The following is a 27,516-nucleotide window of genomic DNA, read 5'->3' as shown; positions in this document are numbered from 1 at the left end:
AGCTGGGAGGACAGTGAGTTCACCTGCCAAGGTGGCTTAGTTAGAGAGAGAGAGGGGGCCACATCTGAGCAACAAAGAAGTACTCAGGGGAAGACCCTTAGGCACAATTATATGCAAGTTTAGCCTCTCCTTTGCAGTAACGAGTTTCATAAGGGCAAGTCCCATGACAGAGGGCTCAGCACATCAAACCACCAGTCCTAATGTTTGACAACATCAGCATCAGTCCAGGTGAGGAAGTCCAACACTTCCGCATTTTCCACCAGCTCCTCAGGGGGGCCCTGTAAATATATTTTTATTCTCTGCCCAAATTACTTTGGAATGTGTCACTATTTCACTCTAACCTATACTAGCCTACATATCTTACTTCCTAGTCAAAGTTCTATGTAATTGTGAACACCATTAACATTTAATGTGATTATTGATACGGTTGATTTGGCACTACCATTTTATTATTTGTTTCTGCTTCTTCCCTCATTTTTTTTGTTTCTCTATTGTTATTTCCTGACTTCTTTGGAATTATTTGAATTTTTTTTAGCATTTCATTTTATTTACTGGCTGTTGGGTTATACCTCTTTGCATTTTCATATGTTTTTAATAGTGGTTCTAGATTATAATATACATACCTAACTTTTCACAGTCTAGTTAGTTTTTACTGTGATATGTAGAAACCTGGTCTATATAGCTCTTTACCACAGCCCCCACTAACCTTTATGTTATGACCGTCTATGTCTTACATCTATGTATATTGAAAACCCCAGAAGATGTTAAACTTTTTGTTTTCCAAAGTCAAGTAGTGAAAAAGAATGACGTTGGAGCACTCACACTTCCCAGTCTTAAAACTTGTTACAAAGCTGCAGTAATGAAAATTGCATGGTTCTGGCACAAGGATAGACATACACACCAATGTAATAGAATTGAGAGCTCAGAAATCAGACACAAAGGACAAATATTGTATGATCTCATTGTTCTGAAACAATGAGAATAAGCAAACTCATTGAGTCAGATTCTGTGATAAAGGTTAGCAGGGGATAGGGTGAGGATACGGAAAGAGGAGGTTAAGGCTTAAAATGTACAGGATTCCTATTTGGAATGATGAAAATGTTTTGGTAATGGATATTGGTGATGGCAGCACAACATTATGAACGCAATTAATGGCATAGAAGTATATATCTTAATATGAATAAAAGGGGAAATGTTGGATTGTATATATGGCAACAGAATAAAAACTAAAAAAAAAAAAAAAAAAAAAAATCCATGGAACTATACTACACAGTGAACCCTAAGTTAAATCATGGCTTTAATTAATAGTACAATTACAAAAATGTGCTATCATCAATTGTAACAAACATTGCACACAAATGCAAGGTGTTAGTGGTGTGGTGGTGAATGGAAGGAAATCCTGTATTTTTTTAATGATTGTTCTGTAAACCCACAACTTTTCTAATAAAGAAAAATAAATAAATAACTTAAAATTACTTCTAAACACTAACACTGAGATGAGCATAGTTCTATCAATATTAACCTATCAGATCCAATAATATTCTAAATTTTTTTCTATTTTAAAATATAATTCCCAATAGCATCCAACATTGACAATCTATTTAGAAAATATAGTATAGTTACTAGAGGTCAAAGAAAGAAGTATGTATATACTTAACCGTACATCTGTAATTAATAATTTGTGCAAACACAGGTGATGTGAATCCCTATTAAATTGTAAAACTGCAGAATACAACATGCTTGGCCTATAACAACTGAAAATCTTAAGGGAATAACAGAACATCTTTTTAAGTAGCAAAATGTTATTCCCTTTTTTATTTTTTAATACTGCATGTTGAGCAAAAGAAGTTCTGAGTGAGAATATGATTGAAAATTACATTTGATCTCTTCAACAGTCACTTCCAGTCTGATAGCAAAGTGGTTCTTCAATGTTTAAAAAATTTACATCTGTAACTAATTTCATTCCATTAGCCAAAAGATGAATTTATGTTGCCACCATTAATTTTCAGAAGAGTTTAAATTTCCGAACTTGAGAGAGCTTCAAAGTAATTCTTAATCTAACCACCCTGATCCTGATGGTCCAGTTAAAAAAAAAAAAAAAAAATTAAGGACACTTAATAGAAGAGAAATCCTTCAACGAAATACAAAACAATTGTTCTTAAATCACATTATTTAAAATTTCCTTTCATAAATCAAATGTACTAACCTGGGGGTTTGAGCATTTTATCTCAAGTGATTCTAGGTCAACATGGAGACAAACAACAAAAGAATGTCTTGTATCAGGTCCTGTAGCAAGTAGTTTTTGTGACGTGACAGCTAGAGTAGAGGTACAACCAATAGGTTCCACCAGGCAAAGTGTCACTTGTTTTCCAAGAAGGGTATATATGCTGAAATGATGCACACTGATGGTCCAAGGAAAAGCATCACCTGATGATGGGGAGGAAAAATAGAAGGGAAAAACATATGCAAAAATATATTTAATCACTGCTTGATGGTAAATTATTATTTATATGTGAAATGTAAAATATTCAATAATGCATGATAAAAAGTAAATACAATATAACAAAGACCAATGTGCTTAGCAATTTACATACTACTTAAAAGTTACTTTCTAAAATGTTTACATTTGTATTTATTGCAAAATTCTATTATATGAGCATGTTATGTGTATTATAAACCATACATAAACAAATATTAAAGAAATGAGATAAAAATATGAATAGAAATTCTAACTTCCTCTTTCCTCACCCTAGCAGGTTTTTGTGCAATTGCTGGAGATGTATGAACTACATCTGGGAAACCATACAAAATGGATTAAGAAAATATGATACTTTTTGTGTGGACTGAAGATGACCATAGAGCTAGCTGTGAAATGAGAGAGGAAAGAATAAACAATCAGCTGTAGTCTGTTAGACCATCTTCATCAGAATCATTTGGGGTGCTTATTTAAAATAGATTCTTGGGTTCAACATCAGACCTACTTAATCAGAATCTCTGGTGGTAAGACCCACGATACATTTCAATATGTTCTGTGGGTGATTCTTATGTATAATAGAAGTTATATTTAAATAAAATACATTTCATAACAAAAATTAGTGCTCATAAATTTCAGGATTAGAAGCAAAATTCCTTTCTTCCTTCTTTTACAGTTTTTCCTTATTAAATTATTTGAGACTAATTCATTAATATAAATTTCTGAGGTGAAATCATCTGTTTAAAATTGTGGCTATAAATAAAGTACTATGTGAAATAATTTTAAAAGTGCTCTATCACTAAGAAATAAACATTTATTATCACAATGCAAATTAAATGGAAAATCTTCCTATCACTTGTGCTTTTGACTTTGCAATTCTCCTAGTGCTTGTGAGTACAGACAGTATACTATAGACTTCTTGAGCAATTTAGTACTTTAAAACAGATTAAGAACATTTACTTATTTTGTAATTAGAAAAGCAATAGGGGCCTCGCTGCATAAAAATTTGGAAAGCGATACATAAAAAGGAAAAAAAAATCAAAAGCAGTCATAATCTACCTTGCATTCTGCCACCCCCAATAATAACCATATTAATATTTTGTTAGATTCCATTAAAGTCTTTTATTTCCCGAGGGTAATGGGTATACCCACCAAGATCCCATCACATTTGTAGTATCATATTCTTTTCTCAATGAAGAAAAAAATATCAAGTGAATTACTACGTGGATGATACTAAAAATACATGTGATAAAGGAACCTAAGTACATCTTTGAATTGTGAATGGTGATATTCAGCAGACATCACAAGGTAATTTCTTATAAGTTTGAACATTGAAAACGGACCAAATTTAGTCAACAAAATTATACACTTAGGAACTTTGCAACTGAGACTTCACTAATAGAATAAATTTAGCTACATAATAATCCACAATAATGACTGGAAACAATGATAACTGCATAATAATATGCGGTCAGTACTGTGGTACACTGCCTGTCTTAAGACTTGAAGTATTTTGCCTCCAAGAAAGAATGACAAACTTTAAATCATCCATAACTAATGCTAAAATTATTTTAAAACATACATGAGTTCCACACTATTTACAAAATAAAGGCTCTGCCAAATATTTTGGAATGATTTCAGATTACATATTTAAAAACTGGTAGTGAGCTTTAAATATTTTTTAAAACTTAATTTTATCCAAGAATTGCTAAATGGTAGTTACGTTGGATGAAGAAACTGCATATAAATTTATTAAATTAAAAAAAATCTCAAATGCCGTTGGTTCTAGCTCAGATATATATATTTCTGCTGCTACTTTGGAATTAGATCAATAGATTACAATTGACTATATCCTTAAAAGCACCTTTTAAGGTAATATTTTATGTCCATTTATTTAGCATGTAAGATGTCTGTTTTAAAAAGCACACTGCCTAGAATATGAAATCTTAGTTAACATCTAAATGATAAAAATTCCCACAATTAATCACCATGAAAAAAAATCACAAACATAAATCATTAACTGCATAAGCACTTCTTTTACCAAAAAACAAAATTAAACACTTTATCTGTTTATAACACTAACAAAAAATACTCTGGGACACCCTAAAATATGTTCAGACATCCATGACAAGCCAGAGCACTATTCTGAGAACTCCACATAGCTTTCTATCAATCTGGGCAGACCTTCAAAATGAGGATATTTGTTTTAATTGGAAAAGTTCTAATGCTATAATCTGGGTCTCTTATTTCACAGAGAAACTATTTATTACTGGCAGAATTCAGAAATTTTCAAACAAAATGTCTAAAAAGAACTAAAAAAAAACCCAGGAGGACTGATAATCCCATTTGCATGATGTGTGATCTTTCTATATTAACAACACAGGAAAGAATAAGAATAAAAGTTCTCAAGAAAATGATGAACAACACTGATGTAATTCAGACTAAATAATTTGAGAAAGTGAATATAACAGGAGGCTTGGGACAAAAATGAATAAATAAAAAACAATCCATGAGACTATGTGCTATATGTGTGAATGCCAAGATGGAGGGCAGGAGTGGGGTTGGGGTGTGGGTTCATCGGAGAATATTAACTTGTAACAGGATGAAATTTTCAGGAAAAAAAAATTACTGTGGATTTCCTTACATTGTATCATATACTGCTGATTTTGCACAATTCTTGGATCAGAAGACAAAGAACTGGTTTAGACAATACGACCAAACATTATGGTTATATATGTAAATATATACAAATTTATTATCAATGCTGGGGCCTGTGAATATTGACTAATTACACAGAACCTTATCATCCACACTGTATTTACCACACTGCATCTAGTTGGGTAGGAATCAATATTACGGAAAAGGAATTAGTCTTTCCCTTTCTAAAGATGTTCTATTATACAATAAGGAAACCTGTATGTACTTTGGGCCAATCACCTTATAAACATCAATTTGGCAAATGAGGGAAGAATGGTGTTCAATGCTGGAAATACTTTCCTCCATTTTCTTTGCCTCCAAAACCTCAGTCATTGAATGTTTAATTTCTCTTCAGAGAGAAAAAAGTGTTTTCCTTTGTTCCCTAATATTTTTTTATTTTCTATAATCAGATCCCACTATGACTCAGGCAGGTTTTGATTTCAAATATGAATTAGTATAATCAGGACTATTTTACCACTTACTGTGAGGGTGACACTTCAGAGAAAGAAATACTATATTCTACACATATAAATGAGCCAAAATTGTTAACACTGTTTTTCCAAACCAGTTAGCACTTAACTGATATAGTCAGTTAAGATAAAGGGTTCTTTAATTTTAAGTGATTTTAACTTAAGTACTTTCAAAGAGTCGAGGCACTAAAAATGATAGGATGTTTAATCAATTTTCCTGGTCAAGGGGAATAGCTGAAAAGCCTAGATAAAAGGGAAATGAAAATGAGCAGCCTATAGTTTAATTTGTTCTATACCCAAAATTTTACATTTGGAATGAAATAGTGTTTTGTATTAGGAAGTATGAAATACATTGCATATCCAAAATGTGATTATGATGATAATGAAAATGATGTACAATTTATTTCAAAATTATGTAATATTTTCTTCACATCTAGAAACCCAAGAATTCACTGCTAAAATTACAATTAACTTCTGAAAGTTATGACTGGTCTAATAATAACTTAATCATCAAAAATTCATTATTGCATTAAGAAATACAATGCTGGTTTTTTTTTTTTGTTTTTTTTTTTTGTATATCCTCTAAAACATGATTTCAAATCTGAACACAGAAAACCATAAGAACCATTGCTTTTAAAACTAGAAGGAACTTCAAAGAATAGCTCTGCCTTCCAGGCAATTAAGGTGTTAGAAGCCACTTTATAGTGTTGAAAGAAATGTGAATATTAGAACAATGTGTGATTTACTTAGGGTCACTTTCTTTGGATTGTGAGAAGAAACGTTATAGTTCCACATATTTTTGAAAGTAACTTATCATTAACAGCACACTCCCCACCTAGCCGAAATTATTATATGAAAACATCTACATAGTAAGAAAACATTATCATAAAATTCCTCTTGGGACTCATAGCCCCATAATATGATATAGGTGTTATAACTTAGAAAAAAACTATGCAGGGTCTTTTAAAGATCCCTATTTTAAAATGCTGGGTTTTTTTGTTGTCGGTTGGTTTTTTTTTTTTTTTGCCTCCTAACTTATTTACTTCTTATTTTTAGATTTTTCTAAAATGACTGAATAGCTACTTGCCCTTAATTAACAGCTATTCAATAGGATATGAATCTTACAAAGAACATATTCTCAAAAACTTCAGTAACATACGAAGAATGCTTAAGATATTTTCCCTTTCCAAAAAAATTTCAGCTATATACATTATATTTATTAAAAAGAAAATAAACACATAAAGTTTGCAAAAACAGTTCTGGATATTAAGATTTGATCCTTTTACTTAATGTCACAAATAGTGAATTTAGTAATTTGTCAATTTGAGTTAAAGCTATTAACTTACCAAGACTTCTAAAAAAGAATTGTTTACTGTAATTGAATGAATATCAAGATTAATTAATGATAAAAAAGCTTCACAATGTTCAACTCCTAATAATTAAGAAATCTATAGGAATAAGAGATAAACATTTGTACATTCATTTTACGTATTGAAAGACTACACTAATTTACTTCTGTTTATAGATTGGTTTAATAAGTAAGTGAGTCAGAACGTTATGATACTGCCTGGTATAGCAAAATGAGCCTTGACTTTGCAGTCCAACCTGGGTAAGACTTCTAAATCTACTTGTCCCTTAGTGTTAGGAAGAAAGGCACATTCCCAATCTTCTGCTTTCCCACAGAAGTTTTTTAGCCATTTCAGTCCTTTTCTGTCAGCATGAATTATGTGGAGTATTTCATTATGGTGAAAGAATCAACTTAGACACAAGAAAGAAGCAGAAGTAAAGAACAGAACAAAAGGTAAAAAGTAAAGCCCCCATGAATTTCACTTATTTCAGTATTGGGTAGTTCACAGATTGTAGTAGGGCTCTTCCAGTCCTAGAAACAATTCCAAATTCTAAATGAAGGAGTTAGAATTAATAAATTCTACTTCATGAAAACCTCACACAAAAGAGGACAAGATGGAAAGAAACCTTTACTCTGTAGTGCATGGTTATCCATAATTCAGTGCCTCAAGTGTGGTTACCAGATTCTGGGATTTAGAAGAGTCACTTCAAAGACATGCTAAAGCTGATGAGTACTACAGGAATTAGCTATGAAATTAGGAATAGAAGAATTTTTTTGTATCAAAGAGTCCTATGCTATAAGACAAAATTGTATCAATAATATCTGAGGCATCTTGTGGACATATAAGAAAGGAATAAAGAAGCCAGGTATATAGTAACCTTACAGATTTATAAACCATCAGTGTAAAGGTGGTAGCTAAAGGAAATGTACAGCCATGGGAGCTGTAATTATGGACACCCATATTTAAGGGAAGAGTAGAGGAAGATCCATGAGGATATTCAGAAGGAGTGGCCCAGAACTAAAAGGACAAACCAAAAGAGAGTGGTTTCCCAGAAGTTAGGTTAGAATTTCAAGAAGGAAATGTCACAGATGAAAAAGTTGGATTTGGCAACTAAGGTCTGTTTCTTGATTAATAAAATGGAAAGGAATTTGAATGTTTTGCATGCTCAAAAGGGAGAAGATAAGGAGGTTATAACTGATGAAGCAAGTTCTTTAAAAAGCACAGTGCATAGCCTAGAGTAGGTACTCAATAAATAATTAGCCTTATGAATGAATGACTATGTGACATATGAATCAATAAGCAAAAAGGATTGTTTATAAGCAGTAGGTCCTATGCACTAGCAGCAGACTAAGGACTAGTTCTATAAGGTAAACTAATTTGTTCAATAAATATTTACTGAATAAAAGCTACCTGATAAGCATTATTCTAGAATCTAGATACAGAGCAGTAAACAATACAAAATCACTGCTCTCCTGGAGTTCGCATTCAGTGGTGGAAAGGAAGGTAATTTATTAATAATTAATAGTATGTTGAATGGTGATAAGTGCTCTGAAGAACAATTAAACAGCTGTAAGGCGATGGAAGCTGATGGAGGTGCTATTTGAAAATAGGAAAGTCCAGGAAGGCTTCTCTGATAAAGTGAAATTCTGTAGAGAGCCCTGAGGTTATTTGGAAGAAAGGGTTCTAGAAAAAGAGGAACAATAAGTATAAAGGCCCTGTGGTGGAACTGTGTTTGGGTGGGAAGATATCAACAATTTCATTAAAGACATACGGAGATTAACTACTGAGAATGAGTAGGGAAAATAGTTTCTATGGGCTTGAAGACTATAGAGAAAGTTTGTAATATCTATTGTAAAAAATGGAAAGACATTAAAAGAGTTGCATAGACTTACAAAATTATCAATATGGACCAGAGGTAATATTTTCCCAACAATTGTTAGAAACATCGGAAAAGAAGCAGAGATGTCAAGTAGTTGGAATGATCCAAGGTTGGAGTTCACTCAAAGAAACTGATAATCTGAGATATCATGTTGCTATATATTTGTTTTATTTATTATACACAGCATGTATACTGGACAGTTTTATCACTGTCCAGCATGTATACTGGACAGTGGTAAAACTCTACATAAACTGGGCAGTGATAAAACTCCACATTCATAATTGCAGGTAATTCTTTTGGCATAATCACCAAGCAATGAATTGCTTGATTCTTAATAGGGCCAAACTGAGGAGATAACAAAATCAATCACTTTCAGGCTAAATATGAAAAAAGCTAGTAGCCTATAAAGTGGCTTGGAAAAGAAGGGGAGTCAGGTGAGACATCTGGCTAAGACTGAGGGAGGAGGTTAACTAACAAATCCTCTTTCCCAAAATAAATTATAAAGCTTGACAAACTGACAAAAACACTCGACTGGGATATATGGGCTGATGATGACTGAGGGGACATTGATCCCTTAGATTCTGCAAAGTCTTCTTTACTAAATAATGCTAAAAACGGTCTGCCCGGAGGAACCAGCCATCTCACCTCTGGTCTGCCTAGGGGGATCAGCCATCCCTTCTCACCTTAACCCTGCTGTGCCTGATAAATCTATAACTGCCTCCACTGAGGAAACAGTCCTCACACCTCTCTGTAGAGATTAACCATATTTCCCCAGAAAAAAATGTGATGAACGGCTTTGAAGTCGTTGGCTTGCAAGACTCTGCTAATTCTTCTCACAACCCAACCCCCAACATCTCTCTTTTATTCCAGACCTATAATGAGACTGAAGTTCCAACAGGCCCTGAAAAGTTAGGTACACTACACTGCAAAAGAACTTCATGATTTTTCCAATTTCTATAGAGAGCAATCTGGGAAGTATGTCTAGGAATGGATATTCAGAGTGTGAGATGTTGGTGGAAGGAATATAAAGTTGGATAGGGCTGAATTTATTGATATGGGCTCATTAAGCAGAGATTCTGGAGTCAATGTTAAAGCTCAAGGGGTTAGAAAGGTCTCTATTAATTTGGTTGGTTGGCTGAAGCATGGACCAAAAGGTGGCCTATATTATCTGACAGTTGAATTGCCAGAACCGCCCTGGTATCAAGTAGGTGAGAAGAGCCAAAGGATTGGAGAGTTTGAAATGTTAGAGTAGATACCATGTAAGACCCCCTACCCACCCCAGGAATGTCCAGAGAACACACTTTTCACCAGGATTATGAGGAATAAATTTGTAAGCAGTTCCATCATCCCTGACGAACTCTGTAGCTGCCCCCCTTCATAGGTCAGATATTACTGTCGGAACTGCTGCCACTAAACTTGGATTCTTAAACACAATGGGGATAATCAGATCCCGGGGTTGGCAGGAAGCAAGTTTTGTCAAAGACAGGGTGATTGTGGCTCCCATAATGGACAGCAGAGTCAAAGCAGTAGTTAGAATAGTTGGACTAGCAGAGACCTATGGCACTGGCAAGATGATCCTACGGCACTTAGAAGTGAAACACATGGGCAGTCTACTAAATTCTTACTTGATCTGTATAGGCAGAAGAGTTCTATGTCAAATGAACAAAGTCTAGCTTGAATCACAACAACAGAGTGTCACACCTCTCATCAATTCCCAGACTTGAGTCAGTTTATGGATGCAGAATCCCTTGAATAAAGGTCAGGTTCCCTTGTAGAGGGACCCTCTATGCTGCCAAAAATTTATATTGTTTATGGCCTTTTACCAGGGTGACTGTGCATTGGGGAAAAGGAAATGATCAGACATTTCTGGGATTACTGGACATTGGTTCTGAACTGACATTAATTCCAGGAGACTCAAAACATCACTGTGGTCCTAAAGTCAGAGTAGGGGCTTATGGAGGTCAAGTGATAAATGGAATTTATGCTCAGGTCCAGTCTCACCATGGGTCCAGTGTGTTTCCAAACCCCTTCTGTGGTTATTTCCCCAATTCCAGACTGCATTATTGGAATAGATATACTCAGCAACTGGCAGAATTCCCACACTGGTTCCCTGACCTGTGGAGTGACAGCTATCATAGTAGCAAAAGCAAAGTGGAAGCCACCAGATCTGCCTCTATCTAGCAAAATAGTAAATCAAAAGCAATACTGCATTCCTGGAGGAAGTGCAGACATTAGCACCACCATCAAGGTCTTGAAGGATGCAAGGGTAAATCCCCACCACATCCCCATTCAACTGTCTTATCTGGACTGTGAAGAATGCAGATGGATCTTGGAGGATGGCAGTGGATTATCATATATTTAACCAGGTAGTGACTCCAACTGCAGCTGCTGTTCCAGATGTAGTGTAACTGCTTGAGCATATCAACACATTTCCGATATCTGGTACATCAGCTACTGATCTGCTTTTCTCTTGACACATGTTAGTAAAGACTACCAGAAACAGTTTGCTCCCAGCTGGCAAGGCCAGCAATAGGCATTCACTGTCCTACCTCAGGGGTATATTATCTCTCCAGCCCTATGTCATAATCTAGACCATGGGGAACCTGATCACTTTTCCCTTACACAAGATATCACACTGGTCTATTATAATTATGTCTTTATACTGACTGGACTTAGTGAGCAAGAAATAGCAACTACTCTAGACTTATTAGTAAGACATTTGCAGGTCAGAGGGTGGGAGATAAACCCAACAAAAATTCAGGGACCTTCCACCTCTGTGAAATTTCTAGGCACCCAGTAGTATGGAGCATAACAAGATATATCTTCTAAGGTGAAGGATAAGCTGTTGTATCTGGCCTCTGTTACAATCAAGACACAGGCACAACACCTGGTAGGCCTTTTTGGATTCTAGAGGCAACACATCCCTCATTTGGGTATGCTATTCTAGCCCCTTTACTGAGTAACCTGAAAAACTGCTAGTTTTGAGTGCGGACCGGTCCAAGAAGAGGCTCTGCAATAGGTTCATCCAGGCTGTTATGCAAGCTGTTCTGCCATTTGGGTCACATGATCCAGCAATCCAATGGTGTTAGAAGTGTCAGTGGCAAATAGAGATGCTATATGGAGCCTTTGGCAGGTCTTTATTGGAAAATTGCAGCACAGACCCTTAGGATTTTGGAGCAAAGCCCTGCCATCCTGTGCAGATGACTATTCTCCTTTTGAGAAATAGCTTTTAGCCTGCCTGCTACTGGGCCTTAGGAGAGACTGAATGCCTAACCACAGGCCACCAAGTTACCATAAGACCTGAGTTGCCCATTATGAACTGAGTGTTGTCTAACCCATCAAGCCATAAAGTTGGGTGTGGACAACACCACTCCATCATCAAATGGAAGTGGTATATAAGAAATCAGGCTCAAGCAGGCCATGAAGGCACAAGTACATCAAACAAGGAAGTGGCCCAAATGTCCATGGCCCCCACTCCTGACACATTATCTTCTCTTTCCCAGCCACAGCTATGGCCTTGTAAGACATACCATACAATTAGTTGACTGATGAAGAGAAAAATATGCCACCCCAAAACACAATTCATAAAAGAAAGAAAAACTTTCTTTATTTCAAAAGCAACCACCAAGAAAATGAAAAGACAGGCCTCAGCCTGGACAAAAATATCAGCAAATCATATATCTCAAAAAGGACTTGCATCTAAAATATATAAAGAACTCTCACAACTCAATAGTAAGAATACAAACAACCCAATTAAAAAAGGACAAAACATTTCAGTAAAGAAGATACACAAATGGTAAGTATATTAAAACATGTTCAACATCATTAGTCATTACAAAAATGCAAACTGACACCAAATGAGATGCCACCAGATACTTTCCAGCATGGCTAAAATACCAAATGTTGACAAGGGTCTGTAGAAAGTAGAACCCTATTATAAATGCATTACTATATAACCCAACGATTCCAATCCAAAACTCAATTATAAAGTATAATATTTGTCCATATAAATACACATACCCAAAGGTCTATAGCAGCATTATTCACTATAGTCAAAAATTGGTAACAATCCAAGTGTATATCAACTGGTGAATGGTTAAATAAAGTGTTGTATAGTCATACAATGGAATACTACTCAGCAATAAGGAGGAGCCAACTCCTGATCCATGCTATATCATAGATGAACCTCACTTATACTAAGTGTAAGAAGACAGATGGCAAAAGATTGTATGTTGTATGGTTTCAATTATATTAAATATTCATAAAAAGACAAATTTATAGAGACAAAAAGTAGAACAGTGGGTGCCTAGGGAGCAGGGATTAATTGCAAATGGACATGATGGAACTTTTTGGTGATGGAAATGTTCTCAAATGGTATTGTGGGGCTGGTGGCACAACTTTATAAATCTACTAAAAAACCATCAAATTATCCACTGAAAATGGGTGAATTTTAACCTATGTAAATTCTATCACAATAAAGGTGTTGAAAAGAAAAAAATAATGGAAGCTCTCCTCAGAATTAACTAGCCTAATCATATATTCAGTCTGAAAATGAGATACAAACAGAAAAGTCAAGACGTAGCAACTTCAGCAGCAGGCTAGCAGGCACTGCCCTAAAAAATAAAGTCAAAGAGGAGAGATGTTGAAATTCAAGCACCAGAGAGTCAACTAAAAAGAAGTAGTCAAGCCTAGCTTCTGATAGGGTGAGCAAAACTGCTGTGAGGTCACAAAAGTTGCTATGTCCCAGTCTACATTCCATCCTCTGACTGATATACTATAACCACTTCTGATGCTTTTCTGTTGACCCTCAGGTCCTTACATTGAACCCCATTTCCAAAGATAACTTGACACTCCCTCTTCCTTGTAACCTGAAAAAACATGATTTACATATGAATCATGTAATATGAATGTGCATGAGGTAATACCTAACAAATTCTCTTATTTTCATATGGAAATGGATTAAAAAAGGTTAAGTCTATATGAAATACTGTTAATTTTACATAATAAGCAAACATGCATATATGACACACAAAACTGAACACAAAAAACTGGGAAGAAATAAAAAACCAAAATGTTAATAGTCAATATCATCAAAAATGATTTCTATTTTCTTCTTCTATTTTTCTTCTTGCTTTCCAAATTTTCTTTAATGGGAATGTTACCTTCATAAACATTCAAAAAAACACATTTTTTTGGTCTCAGGCAACGTCAGAACAACAACTCTGAAACTCTTGTCTAAAAATTCCTCTTCTTTACAAAGGGTCCCATTTACATACATAGTTTAGGGATTAAAAATTTTTTAAAAACTGAGAAAATGAAAAAAAAATCACTATATAACCATCTTTCAGAAGAAGTAGAAATTGTGATTATCAAACTATGATATAAAAACAATCTAGAATGAAACAATATAAACCACTAAGGTGAGTAAGAATTACATGAAAAGATAACCCTCATGTTTTTCATAGTTGAAGAGCAATTTGTGCATCAGTTTCTATAAAACTCACTAAATCTAACAACAGCAAAGTTTTAATTTATAAATGATCTCAATATTCCATTTCTGTCAAAATATTTTATTAAAGTCACAGGCAACTCTTTCAAAGAAGAAAAAACAAACCTCTGTTAGACACAGGTTAGAAACCCGTCTGCTCAGAGGTGTTAGCTGGATGTAGCAAATTACATCTGCAAGTCTCACTGCAAGTGCTCCCTAATGAAACTCAATATGTTGATTTTGACCCAAACAACCTCCGTAGATTGGATCTGGCTACACTGGAGATCATCTCTCCCTTTCCATGGCAATTGAAATCAGATGACACATTTCAACAAACAGTTCCTCATCTTGAACTTTAAAAGTCCAAGTTCAGTATAGAAAGAGCCTCAAATCTACAATAAGAATCCTTCTTATTCATCCTTATTGACCATCTTTGTAATGCTGGTTCTTTTTTTTTTTTCATGTTTTCCATTTCATAATGACCAGGAATTTTTGTTCAATTGTTTATTGTTTGTGAATCTAAAGACAAGTTAGAAGTTGATCTTTTTGTTTTTTAAGGTTTTCTTTTTCCCTTACTATAACCAAAAACTATTTACTAAACAGTCAAAACGTATTGCCCTCACTTACTCAACAAGCATTTAGTGGGCTCCTATTCTATACCATGCACTGTCCTAGGTGTTGGGAATAGTTCAGAGAACCAGGCAGACATGGTCCCTGCCCTCTTCACCTTGGAGAGGAATCAGATGCTAAACAAAAACAATTACAATTGGGATAAGAGTTATAAAAGTGATGAGTGGGGTACAATGAAAGCAGAACAGGGGGACCTAATAAGTGAAATACATCAAAGGCTGAAGGATGAGATGGAGAAGGAAACCTGGAAAAGACGTCAGGAAGGAGGAAGTTGTGTTTGCAGTATATGTGACTGGACAGAGCTGTGCTTATTCAAAGAAAGCAGAAAAGACTACTGGAATTTGGGTAGGGCAATAGCTAGCAGTGGAGACAGTGGCAGAAAATAAGTCTGCAGATGTGACCAGGTGGTTGTGTTAAGAATTTTTAAATTTACCCTAAGATTGATGGGAAGCCATGAAAGACATTTAAGACAAAAAATACTAAATTACTTTGCATGACAAAGGGGGAGGAATTTGAAATTCCTTCCTGTGGGAGATTAAAGAGGGAGAGAAAAGAGACAGAGAAAGAAACTCATTGTGGCATACCAAAAACAGGCCCTCTTCTTTTATTCCTAATCATAATACTAACTATATGAAAGACTATGTAGACATCCAAACTAGGAACCACAGAGTTATTCTACATATTTTCTTCTCCCTCACTATCCATAAGTAATCTAGCCATGAAGTTTCACCAGGTCTTTTTTTAACCTCTTAAGTATTTCTTTATTCTTTCCCATTCTCTCCTTCCCTCTCACCACTTTCCTGGTTCTGACACTCATGTTCCTTCTAGACAACCATAATAGGTAACTGCATTATTTAACTAACTTCTTTGTCTCCAGTTAACCTCCCCATTCCCCCTCCTACAAATGCCTCCTCTACACTTATCAAAAAATGTTAACTGAACAAAAATTAGCTGAATATAAAATAATAGTATCAGAGAAGCAAACTAGAAAGAGGCATAATAGGAAGGTGGTATGGATTTAGAAACATTCATTAACCATTTGAACATTAAAGATCAAAAATGTTAAGCTACATTCTGAAATCAGCAAAATGATAGTAGAAATAATAAGCATTATAAACCACAAAGACCTACCAGAACAGGAGAGGACATGAAAACAGATAAGAGATATCACAAAATTTTATAAAATGGAAAGTTCATAGACAAAGAGCAAGCGACTCTGAAGAGCAGAGGGTTAAGCTATGAAGCCCCTGGACAGGTTCTAATACTCAAGTACATTTGAAAAAAATGACAGTGAAACCGGAGGACTGGTTGAAAACTGTTAAAATGAGTAAACAGGCCTACATATTCTTTTTCCATCTAAATACAGATATAAAGGTAAAGGTTAAATAACTCTATATAAGCATGCATCAAAGAGTTAAACCCAAACATTTTTACAAATACCCTTTTTAAATGAAGGAGAATAAATTTCTTCTCCTTCATAAATTTAGGTCCTTAATACCTACAGAGAGTTTAAGTCTCTAGAAATAGTCTCCTTTCCTCAGGATAGAGCTGGCCTATGAGAGTTCCCATATGGTTAAAAATTGTTTCTATTTTATGTCTCAATGTTGATTATATAGTCACTCTATGTTCTCCTAGGGAGTATGAAAAAGAGACTTTGGAAGTTTCTATTTGATTCTATGTCTTTCCATATGGTATGTGAATTTTTCTTTTTTTTTTTAATGTTCAAAATAAACTAAGTTGCTGTCTAACTCAGTTCTAGGAAAAAAATCATAGACTATAAATAACAACTGATGCTTTAAAGATGGAGACTTCTGTTTCTTAAGTCATTCATAATGTAGTTGAGAAACAAGAGGAGAATAAAATAATTTATCATATTAAAATGACAAGAGGCAGGATTTTATAATTATGAGGGATTTTAAATGAGCATTGAAGAAATAAAGAATAATGGGGTAGTATATACCAGTCCTTTTCTACAATCCACTAGAAAAAAAAGGGCATAAAATTTAGTGCCCTGAATGATCCTTCTGCCAAAAACCAATAATGAATTTTAAAAGTATATAAATACATTTATATAACTTTATAAAATTTATGTACTATAAAATGTTATTTATAATTATCTATCTATTGAATTTATTTATTTATGAATGATACGTCCTTAAATTCATTAATGAGCTTCCCTAAAAAGTTAGGATATTAAAGCAAGGGATTGAGAGAAGCCATTATCTCAGATAAGCAAAGCAAAAACCTTGAGGCATTTCAAAGCTGGTAAAATCAAGCATCCTGGTTCACAGCTAAAAGTTGACTATAAACAAAGCGCAGGGTTCATGCACAGTACAGACATGAGTAGGACATAAAGCTGGTACAAAAATGTCTACACCCTTAATGTCAGGGTAAACGAGAAATAAAACTGCCCTCACCTCCCCTTCTCTGTATGGCCCTCTCACAAAATCTATCAAAAAAATTGAAACTTGAAGAGAGAAAACAATTCAAAACCACAAGCCAGCTCTCATAAGAGGATGTAATCTGAGTTTTCATTATCCTGGTAGTAGAAAAACTTCTAACAAAGAATTTAGATTCAAGTAGTACTGAACTGGTAATGATCCCAATCTGAGAGAAGTAAATGCAAAACTGCTCAGGAAGAATCTTTGATACTAGTCTTCAAAAAATTTCTATAGAGAAAGTTCCAAGGAAAATAAGTGGAAAGGCAGGAATGAGAGCATGAGGGAGGGAGGGAGGGAGGGAGAAAGGAAAAAGAAAACACAAGGAATACAAGGCATAATAGGCAAGAATCACCAGGAATTAGACAATAATATAAAGGTTTCATGTTTCAAGAATTAAAAGGGTTTGAGATTTGAATAAAAAGCAAGCAGTTTAAAAGAAGAATCAAAATGAAAAGAATATCATAATAAGTAAAATTAAAAATTCAACAAATAAAGGGCTATGAGGTTCAAAACTAGGAAACTTAATTTATGGTATTAGTTATCAAGATACGGTTTGCCATTGTAATGGCTATCTCCAAACTCTGAGATGCTGATCCCTTTGTGTATAACCTGATTGGTCTCTAGAACTGGGTGTCTGCATGACACCTGAAACTCACAGCTCAGCAGATATGAAAGTCAGTATTAGCACATACAGCAACTTTAAAAAAAAAAAAAGGCTGAAAAAGAGCCCAGACTTCAATTAGAGATATGAATGAAGCAGATCTGGTTAAGACTAGGGCAAATCGGGCCAAAAGGTGAAGGTTGAAACTGACTGTGTGTTAAAACTTCAACTTCATGTGAGACCAATGGAAGAGATGTTTATTTGGTGCAGGATCTATATTTTCTAAACAGTACGACTTCTAGAGTCAGTTTGTTCAAACACTACAATTACATGGAACTTTGACTAGGAAGTGAGATATGGTAGGTTAGTATAGGTTAGAGCAAAATAGTGACACATTCCAAAGTAATTTGGACAGAGAATAAAAATATATATGCAGGGCCCCCCTAAAGAGATGGGGGAAATATGAAAGTGTTGGACTTCTCCTCACCTGGATTGTTGCTGATGTTATCACAAACATTGAAGACTGGTGGTTTGGTGTTCCGAGCCCTCTGTCTCGGGACTTGCCCTTAGGAAGCTCATTACTACAAAGGAGGGGAAGGAGGGGCTAAACCTGCTTATAATTGTGCCTATGACTCTCTCCCTGAGTACCTCGTTGTTGCTCAGATGTGGCCTCTCTCTCTCTAGCTAAGCCAACTTGGCGGGTAAACTCACTGCCCTCCTCCCTATGTGGGACCTGACTCCCAGAGGTGTAAATCTCCCTGGCAACGCAGGATATAACTCCTAGGGATGAATCTGGATCCAGCATCAGAGGATTGAGAACATCTTCTTGACCAAAAGGAGGATGTGAAATGAAACGAAATAAAGTTTCAGTGGCTGAGAGATTTCAAATGGAGTCGAGAAGGTCACTCGGGTGGACATTCTTATGCACTATATAGATAAAACATTTTACGTCTTAATGCATTGGAATAGCTAGAAGTAAATACCTGAAACGATCAAACTCCAGTCCAGTAGCCTGGACTCTTGAAGTTGATTGTATAACAATGTAGCTTAGAAGGGGTGACAGTGTGATTGTGAGAACCTTGTGGATCGCACTCTCTTTATCTAGTGTATGGATGGATGAGTAGAAAAATGGGGACAGAAACTAAATGAAAAATGGGGTGGGATGGGGGTAATGATTTGGGTGTTCTTTTTTCTTTTTATTTTTTATTCTGATTCTGATTCTTTCTGATGTAAGGAAAATGTTCAAAAATGGATTGGGTTGATGAATGCATAACTATATGATGATACTGTGAACAGTTGATTGTACACCATGGATGATCGTATGGTATGTGAATATATTTCAATAAAACTGAATTTAATTAAAAAAAAAATAGGGTTTGCCTCTGAAGAGGTAGTGACTGGCAAGAGACTAGAGGAAACCTCTGGATGAAGATAATATTCTTGATCTTGCTTCAGGTGCTGGTAATATGGGTGGGTGTATCTGATGAACATGTATAAAGCTGTAAACTTAGGAACTGTGCACTCTTCTGTATGATATATTAGACTTCTAAAAAATTTGACTCAAAAATTTCAATGAATAAGTTTAACAGCATATTAGACATAACTGAAAAGAGAACTAATGTACTGAAAAACCAATAAAGAAATTACCCAGTAAGTAAAAGAGAAAATTATTAAAGAGTAGAGACAAGGAAAATAGAGTAAAGAAGTAACAAAGTCTAACATATAAGAAAAGAATTAGGCAGAGGCAATATCTGAAGAGTTAATGCCAGAGAATAAGCAGAGTTCATAAACGACACTGTACAGGGTTGAAGAGTGGTCCCCCAAAAGACATGTCTATGCACTAACCTCTAGCACCTGTGATGCTGATCTTATTTGGTAAAATAGTCTTTGCAGATGTAATTAAATTAAGGATCTCAAAATGAAATCATCCTGGATTTAAGATGGGCCCTAAATCCATGACAGGTGTCCTTTAAGAAAAGGAGAGAATACAGAGACACAGGGAGAAGAAGGCAATGTGAAGATGGAGAAGGCAGAGCTTGGAGTGATGTCTCTACAAACCAAGGAACACAGGATTGACAGCAACCACCAAAAGGTAGGAGAGAGGCATGAAAGAAAGTCTCCCTCTGAGCTGTTGGAAGGAACTAACTCTGCTGCCACTTCAGATTTCTGGCTTCCTAAATTGTGGGAGAATAACTTTTAAGTTGTTTTAAACCACCCAGTCTGTAGTAATTTGTAGGACAGTAATACAGGCACCTATAGTGAAAGTATAAAACACAAAGACTGAGAAGATCCTCAAAGCAGCAGAGAGAAAAGAGAAAATACCTTCAAGGAACCACAAACTAACAGGCGGATCTCTCTAAAGGACAATGGAAAACAGGAACCAGTGAAATAATATATTTAATGGGCTAGAAGAAAATCATTGTCAATGAAAAACTGTATAACCAGCAAAATATAATTTAAAAAAGAGTACAAGAGTACTAACTATAATATGCAAACTCTGAGAATTGAATCTGAGAACACACAGGTTATTAGAAGGTTTATTGTAAAGATCTTTAGATTGTAAGCTCTTACAGCAGTCACATCTATTCCTGAGTTGTATTCATCATATCTAAATTCTGAGATGCTGAACTCTTTGTGTATAACCTGGTTGGACCCTGGAAATTTGATTCTCTGTGTGACACCCGAGACGCAGAGCTAAAGTTTGGCAGCTATGAATGTCACTATTCCCCCGTAAAGCAACTGTTAAAAAATGTGAATAAGAGTTCAGACTTCAATTGGAGATGGGAATGAACCTGATCTGGTTAGGACTAAGGCAAATCAGACTAAAGGGTAAGGACGATATCGAGGGTGTTTTAAAATTTCAACCTCTGTGTGAGACCAAGGAAGAGATGTTTATTTGGTGAAAAAAATCCATATATTCTGTAGCACACTATATAATTTTACTTGTATGGTCAGTTTATTCAAACACCATAATTACACAGAACTTTGAATGGGGAGTGAAATCTGGTTGGTTTGTACAGGATAGTGTGAAGCCCCAGTATATCCCAAAGTAATTTGGGCAGAGAATAAAAACATATTTGCAAAGCCCCCTTGGAGGACTGGGGAAAATGTGGAAATATTAAACTTCACCTGGGAAATTACTGATATTTTCGCAAACATTGGGGACTAACAACTTAGAAGGCCAAGCCCTCGATCTTGGGGCTTGTCCTTATGAAGGTTGTTGCTGCAAAGGAGAGGCTAAGCCTACTTATAATTGTGCATAAGAGTGACCCCCAGAGTACCTCTGTTTTTGCTCAGATGTGGCCTCTTTCTCTAAGCCAACTCTGCATGTAAACTCACTGCCCTCCACCTTACGTAGGACATGACTCCTATGGGTGTACATCTCCCCGGCAATGTGGGACGTGATTCTCAGTGATGAGCCTGGACCCGGCATCATGGGATTGAGAAAGCCTTCTTGACCAAAAGGGGGAAGAGAAATGAAACAAAATAAAGTTTCAGTGCTTGAGAGATTTCATATGGAGTCATTCTGGAGGTTATTCTTATGTGTTATATAGATCTCCTTTTTTAGTTTTTAGTGTATTGGAATAGTTAAAAGGAAATACCCAAAACTATTGAATTGCAACCTAGTAGGCTTGAAGACGATTGTATAACTATATAGTTTACACGGTGTGACTGTGTGATTGTGAAAACTTTGTGGCTCACACTCCCTTTTTTTCAGTATATGGACAGGTGAGTAGAAAAATGGAGACAAAAATTAAATGAGTAATAGAGAGGGAAGGAAGAGATGGGATGTTTTGGGTGCACTTTTTGGTTTTATTTTATTCTTTTTTTTTTTGTAGTAAAGAAAATGTTCAAAAATTGATTACGGTGACGAATGTACAACTATATGATGGAACTGTGAACAACTGACTGTACACTGTGTATGATTATATGGTATATGAATATATCTCAATAAAACTGAATTTTTAAAAAAGAGTACAACATAAAGACATTTTCAAACAAAATTGAAAGAGTTGCTAACAGCAGACCATCACAAAAAGAAACTCTAAAGGATATACTTCAGGCAGAAGAAAATAATCTGAGATAGAAGAAAGGAGTGAGCTGTGGGAAGGAATGGATTTTAGAGCATTAATATGGAGGTTGGCAAATACTACCAATGACCAAATCTAGGCCACCACTTGATTTTGTAAATAAAAGTTTTGTTGGTACACAGTCAAGCTCATTTATATGGTTTATGGCTGCTTTTGCACTACAAAGCAGAGCTGAGTAGTGGCAACAGAAACTATATGGCCAGCAAAGCTGAAAATATTTGCTCTCCGGCCCTTTACTGAAAAAATGTTCTGATCCCTGCACTAGTTACATACACGGCAAAATCTATTTTATAAAATAATAATGATATCTTACGAAGTATTTAAAAAATAAAAGAGATAGAATTAAAATACATGACAATAAAAATCTGTTAATCGGAAAGGATGACCAAATTAAAATGTTTTCAGACCTGTGTATTGTTCAGGAGGAGGGTATACAGACTGATTTACTGCTGAATTTAATAACTTAATATGCATATTACTATTTGTAGGACTGTAGTTTACTTTGTGGAAAGAATGTTAATTCCTAGGATAAAAAAATAAAATAATAGTGGGGAAATTTTTCCATTGTGGCAAGAAAAAAAATGGAATTAAATATATATATTGTAAAGAAATTCCAGAAAATGAGAAAACCTACAGAATGGGTGGACATATTTTCGAATCATCTATCTGAGAAGTGTGTAATATCTAGAGTATATAAAGAACTCTTACCTGTCAACAATAAAAAGGCAAATACAATAAAAAAGTGGGCACAGGATTTGAATAGAAGAAGATATATACATAGCCAAAAAGCACATGAAAAGATTTTCAACACCATGAGAGAAATGGAAATCAAAACCCAATGAGATACCACTCTACACCAAGTAGAATGGCTATGATCAAATGATCAAAAAGACAGAAAATAACAAGTGGTGGCAAGGATGTGGATAAATCAGAACCCTTATATATCACTGCAGAACTGTAAAAGAGTGTAGACATTTTGGAAAGCAACCAGGCAGTTCCTCAAACCTTAATCACAGAGCTTACCGTATAACTCAACAATTTCATTCCTAGGTACATACCCAAGAAAATGATGTTCATACAAAAATGTGTTCAATAATGTGTGTACAATAATGTGCATACAAGCATTATTCATAATAGCCCAAAAGTGGAAACAATACAAATGTCCATCAACTGATGAATGGATAAACAATATGTGGTGTATCCATACAATGGAATATTATTTGGCCCCAGAAAGGAATGAAGTATTGATATATGCTCCAAAAAGAATCAACATTGAAAACATGGTAAATGAAAAAACCCAGTAACAAAAGTGCATATACTGTACGATTCCATTTAAATGAAATGTCTAGAATAGGAAAATCCTTAAAGATAATAAGTAGACTAGTGGTTGACAGGGCTCGGGGAAAACGGGGATGGCAAATGGGGAATTACTGCTAATGATATAGTGTTTCTTTTAGATGTGATGAAAATGTTCTAAAATTGATAGTCGTAATGTTTGCTTGACTCTGAATATACTAAAAATCATTAAATTATACACTTTGAAAGAATTAGTTTTCGATATATGAATTATATATAAATGAAGTTTTATAAAAATCAGTGAATTTCAATAAAAAATCAAGGAACAAATTATTTTCATTTTACAAAAATTATTCCAGAATTTTAAAAACAAGAAATAAAAAAGAGGGAACACTGCTCAATATAAGGCTAGCATATCCTTGATATGCTATATAATAGCCATTTTAATAATAAAGAATTCCCCATAACCAAAAGTGAATAGCAGATGATAGATATGTCCAAGATGGCAGAGAAAGGATCCTTGAACCAAGACAAAAATCACATAAGGAGGACTCTAAAAAATTACTTCTAACATTTAGAATTCTGTGATTTTATGATAATTGTATTCATATTACTAATTAGCAACATTAATTTCTGACAGTTAAATGATGCTTAACTTCTGATATACCCAAGAAAATAAGATTTCAATGGAAAGTTCAGTACAGAGAAAAGAAGAGAAAAATCAACATCGGAGTGAAAGTCGAAAATTACCCATAGTATCTGCTTTTCAATAACAGTATTGTAGTAATATGAATGATATCAGGACTCATACACTTACATCTGAATAATATGAACAAGGTGTTGACCTGCTTAGCACTGTCAAATGCTTGAAACTTGTTAGTAAAATACAGGTCTATATTATTTACTTTCTGACAAAAACCTTTTCAAGGTTCACATTCTGTTTGAGATGAACATGTCAAAGTTCAGAAGGATATAAATTTGCAACTGAAAACACTGCAATGTAAGAAATCAAGTATTTACTGAAGAAAGAGTCATGGTCAGAATCATCATACAATTATTGACACTGTTTAAATAAATGAGAAATCTAAGACTAAATTACAGTTGATATAAATAATATATTCATATACAACAGTCAAGTGGCTTAAATTACGATCAACCTACATATTATTCTTAGTTCAATCTGATGCAAACATACAAAACCAACTCTTATCCCTAGTTAATTTTTTCTGTTTAGCATTTCAGTGATTATACTATATTGCATATAATCTTTTGTAGGCAATTTAAATAATTTTATATATAATTAGAAGATACGGAGTCAATAAATGGCATCACGTAGTTAATTTACTTTGGACATAAAAATATCTCATGACAAGACTAATTTACATATGTACTGGAATATTTTTTAAAAACCAAAAATAGCAGTATATAATAACCATAGAAAGAATTTTTAAAATTTACCTTCTTCAATGATGGGTCGTGGGATGGCAAATGGAATCTCCTGCAGAGGTTCCATATACTTATGACCAGCGCTAATAATCTTTATTTGAGGCAAACAGAGGACAAGAGTTCCTGGCATGCTGGTTTGTCCATGGTACCAACTTCTTACTGTGCCAGGAATGTCACCAGATACAATTGTACTTGGGGAAGGCAGGCTGTCATTTGGAATGAACACACAACAGGATTGTACTTCAAGCTAAAAAAACAAAAGCAGAATTAAAATGTTTGAATCAGACTAATTTGGGGGAAAAAACAACCCTCAAATACTTAATATCTTTACCAGAATAAATGGGCAATTCAAAGGAGGAAAATGTCCCATATTTATGTTTTTATGACTTGCTTTTATTACAGAACCCACCAAGTACTTGAAAAAGTGTTCTTCTTGCTATGAATTTGATCAAAAGGGCACAGTGACATGAAATGAAAATATATCTGCCTTTCCACAGTTCTTTCCAAACAACATGATTGAGTTAAAAATGTGCCGGCAAAAAAAGTGAGAAAATCTTCCTTCTTTTGCAGCTCACTAGATTTTGTTAATACCAGCTAAGGACTCAGAACTGACTAGTATATTACTGTTCTTACTTCCATAAAAAATAATAACACTAAAAAATCCTATTTCTATGTGAACTTGGCCTTTCCTTTTTTACTTTACAGACTAAACTACAAGAAAAAAAGTTCAGGTTATGTTACTAGACAAGCATTAAAGAAGAACAAGTTTATATCACATACTTTATGTACATGTGTACAAAGATGCAAGTATATATACATATATATGACATTTATTAGAGACGAACAGATAAATGATAATGAAGAAAATTCAGACTTTAAAAATCAGAGTTATTCTTTGCTTTTGTCACCATTCAAATTATTATCTAAATTGTGAAGTCCTATGAAATTTTTACTTTCTTCTGTCCCCATTATAGTTACTTCTGTTACCATGGAAATGTCTCATAATTTTGTCAGGTCCTTAGTTAAAATAAGATTGAGTAAACCCAAACCAAAACCTGAACACATCATGATTTTTTAAATTCAGAAGCAATATAGTATATTAAAATCTATTAGCCTTAGTTGGCTCTTACAAAGTAATATTTTGTACCTGATTATCAAATTGCCCCCAATAGCCTAGCATATTTGAATTACTTGTTAATAATACAACACATGACTTGTTACGTTGCTGCAAAATATTTGGCATACACAGGTGGTATCTGAAGGTGTGTTTCCTGGATATTCTACTAATTTGCATTAGCAAAGAGACTTTATTTTATAAAAGATAAGGATAAAATAATACCCCTTTCTCTTGGGCTAATATATTCCTTAGTGAGAACATAATGATATGTAATAGGCTTGGAATTCCTTGATACAATAAATAATTTGCCAGTCTGATAAATATAGCAAAACTTTTCATCTTTTTTCTTCAACCTTTCTGTGCATAGAGAAACTGATGAATTCAATGAAGAAAAACAAAAGTGAAATTTTGCAAAACTACATCATTAGTTCATGAAGTATGAGCTCACTCTTTAGTACTAGAATTATCTAAGCTGCAAGATAAAATTATGTATCTGTTAAGTAGTTTATTTAAGATTACAGAACATATTTATTCTGAAATGGGAGTCTATATTTAGTATCAGATATATTACACTTATGTTTTTAAAATATTTAACACAAATGATTAGTGACATTACATTGCACAATTCAAAATGGCACATTATGAGCAGATTTTCTATACTAGTTATGGTTACAAGGTATTACTATTAAGAGTCAGTAATGAGCACTTCAAATAGGTATTAATTCTATGTTGAAAATGTCTTAAAAAATGTGAGGTAATTAATATGCTGCCATCTACAGGCAAATATATCCTAAAATATCCTGAGAAACAAATTTAAATTGCCATACAATTGCCAAAATCACAATATATTTCAAACTTCCACAAATTCAGAAATAAATCATTTCATCAAATTTAAACTACCTGGAAAATGCATACAGAATTGACAGTTTGTGAAACTTAACAACTCTCTCATTTCTAAAAATGATATATGTTGTGGAGATTTCTTTAATGCTAAGAATCAAAACATATACATAATCCAAATAGCTCAAAATTATGTCACATCAATTATATATACTAAAGCTATCACATAAATCTTTTTACACTTTAAAAATAACTGTTAAAATATTTCTAAAATTGTGGTTTTAATGTAAAATGTTGAATGATTTATGTAACTGAATATAAATCTGCAGCAGTAAATTCTGCATTAATGTAAGGATCTGACAATCCAAGGGAAAGAAAATGAAGTAATCTGCCAGTAAGAAGTCCTCAAGCCGGGGGTCAGATCATGTTCATGGAAACCATCTGGTTGGGACCCTCTGAGCCACACCAAACACAAATGATCTTTTAAAAAAAATATCCTATTCATTAATGCATCACAGCTGCACTGAGTGTTACTTCATTTTTCCATAGCAACATCTTTCTGTTTCAAGGATCTCATTTCAGTTTTGGTAGCAACATGTTCTTTTGCCAACACTGAACACAATTCATGTGTTAAAGTGAAGGGTTTATTACAAATATTTGAAGTAGAAGCACCTCTATTTTGACTCCTATTAGGTCAG

General features: G+C 34.4%; 1 protein-coding gene across 10 annotated transcripts in view; it reads right to left on the bottom strand.

Moving 5' to 3' along the window:
- VPS13B (vacuolar protein sorting 13 homolog B) overlaps window positions 1-27,516 on the bottom strand; it is a 1,017,676-nt gene that overhangs the window by 493,945 nt on the left and 496,215 nt on the right. For all 10 annotated transcript variants that reach the window (XR_005211694.1, XM_037803400.1, XM_037803396.1 and 7 more), the window contains 2 exons: window positions 24,874-25,108; window positions 2,207-2,427 (listed from right to left, as the gene is read on the bottom strand). Coding sequence is in view for 9 of the 10 variants with exons in the window: in XM_037803400.1 (XP_037659328.1) it covers window positions 2,207-2,427; window positions 24,874-25,108 (456 nt within the window). In the remaining variant the exon portion in view is untranslated. The remainder of the gene's footprint in view (window positions 1-2,206; window positions 2,428-24,873; window positions 25,109-27,516) is intronic.

The sequence above is a fragment of the Choloepus didactylus genome, chromosome 14 (assembly GCF_015220235.1).
Source record: "Choloepus didactylus isolate mChoDid1 chromosome 14, mChoDid1.pri, whole genome shotgun sequence".
In the NCBI taxonomy this organism is placed as follows: Eukaryota; Metazoa; Chordata; class Mammalia; order Pilosa; family Megalonychidae; genus Choloepus; species Choloepus didactylus.
This window is presented reverse-complemented; position numbering and strand designations above follow the sequence as displayed.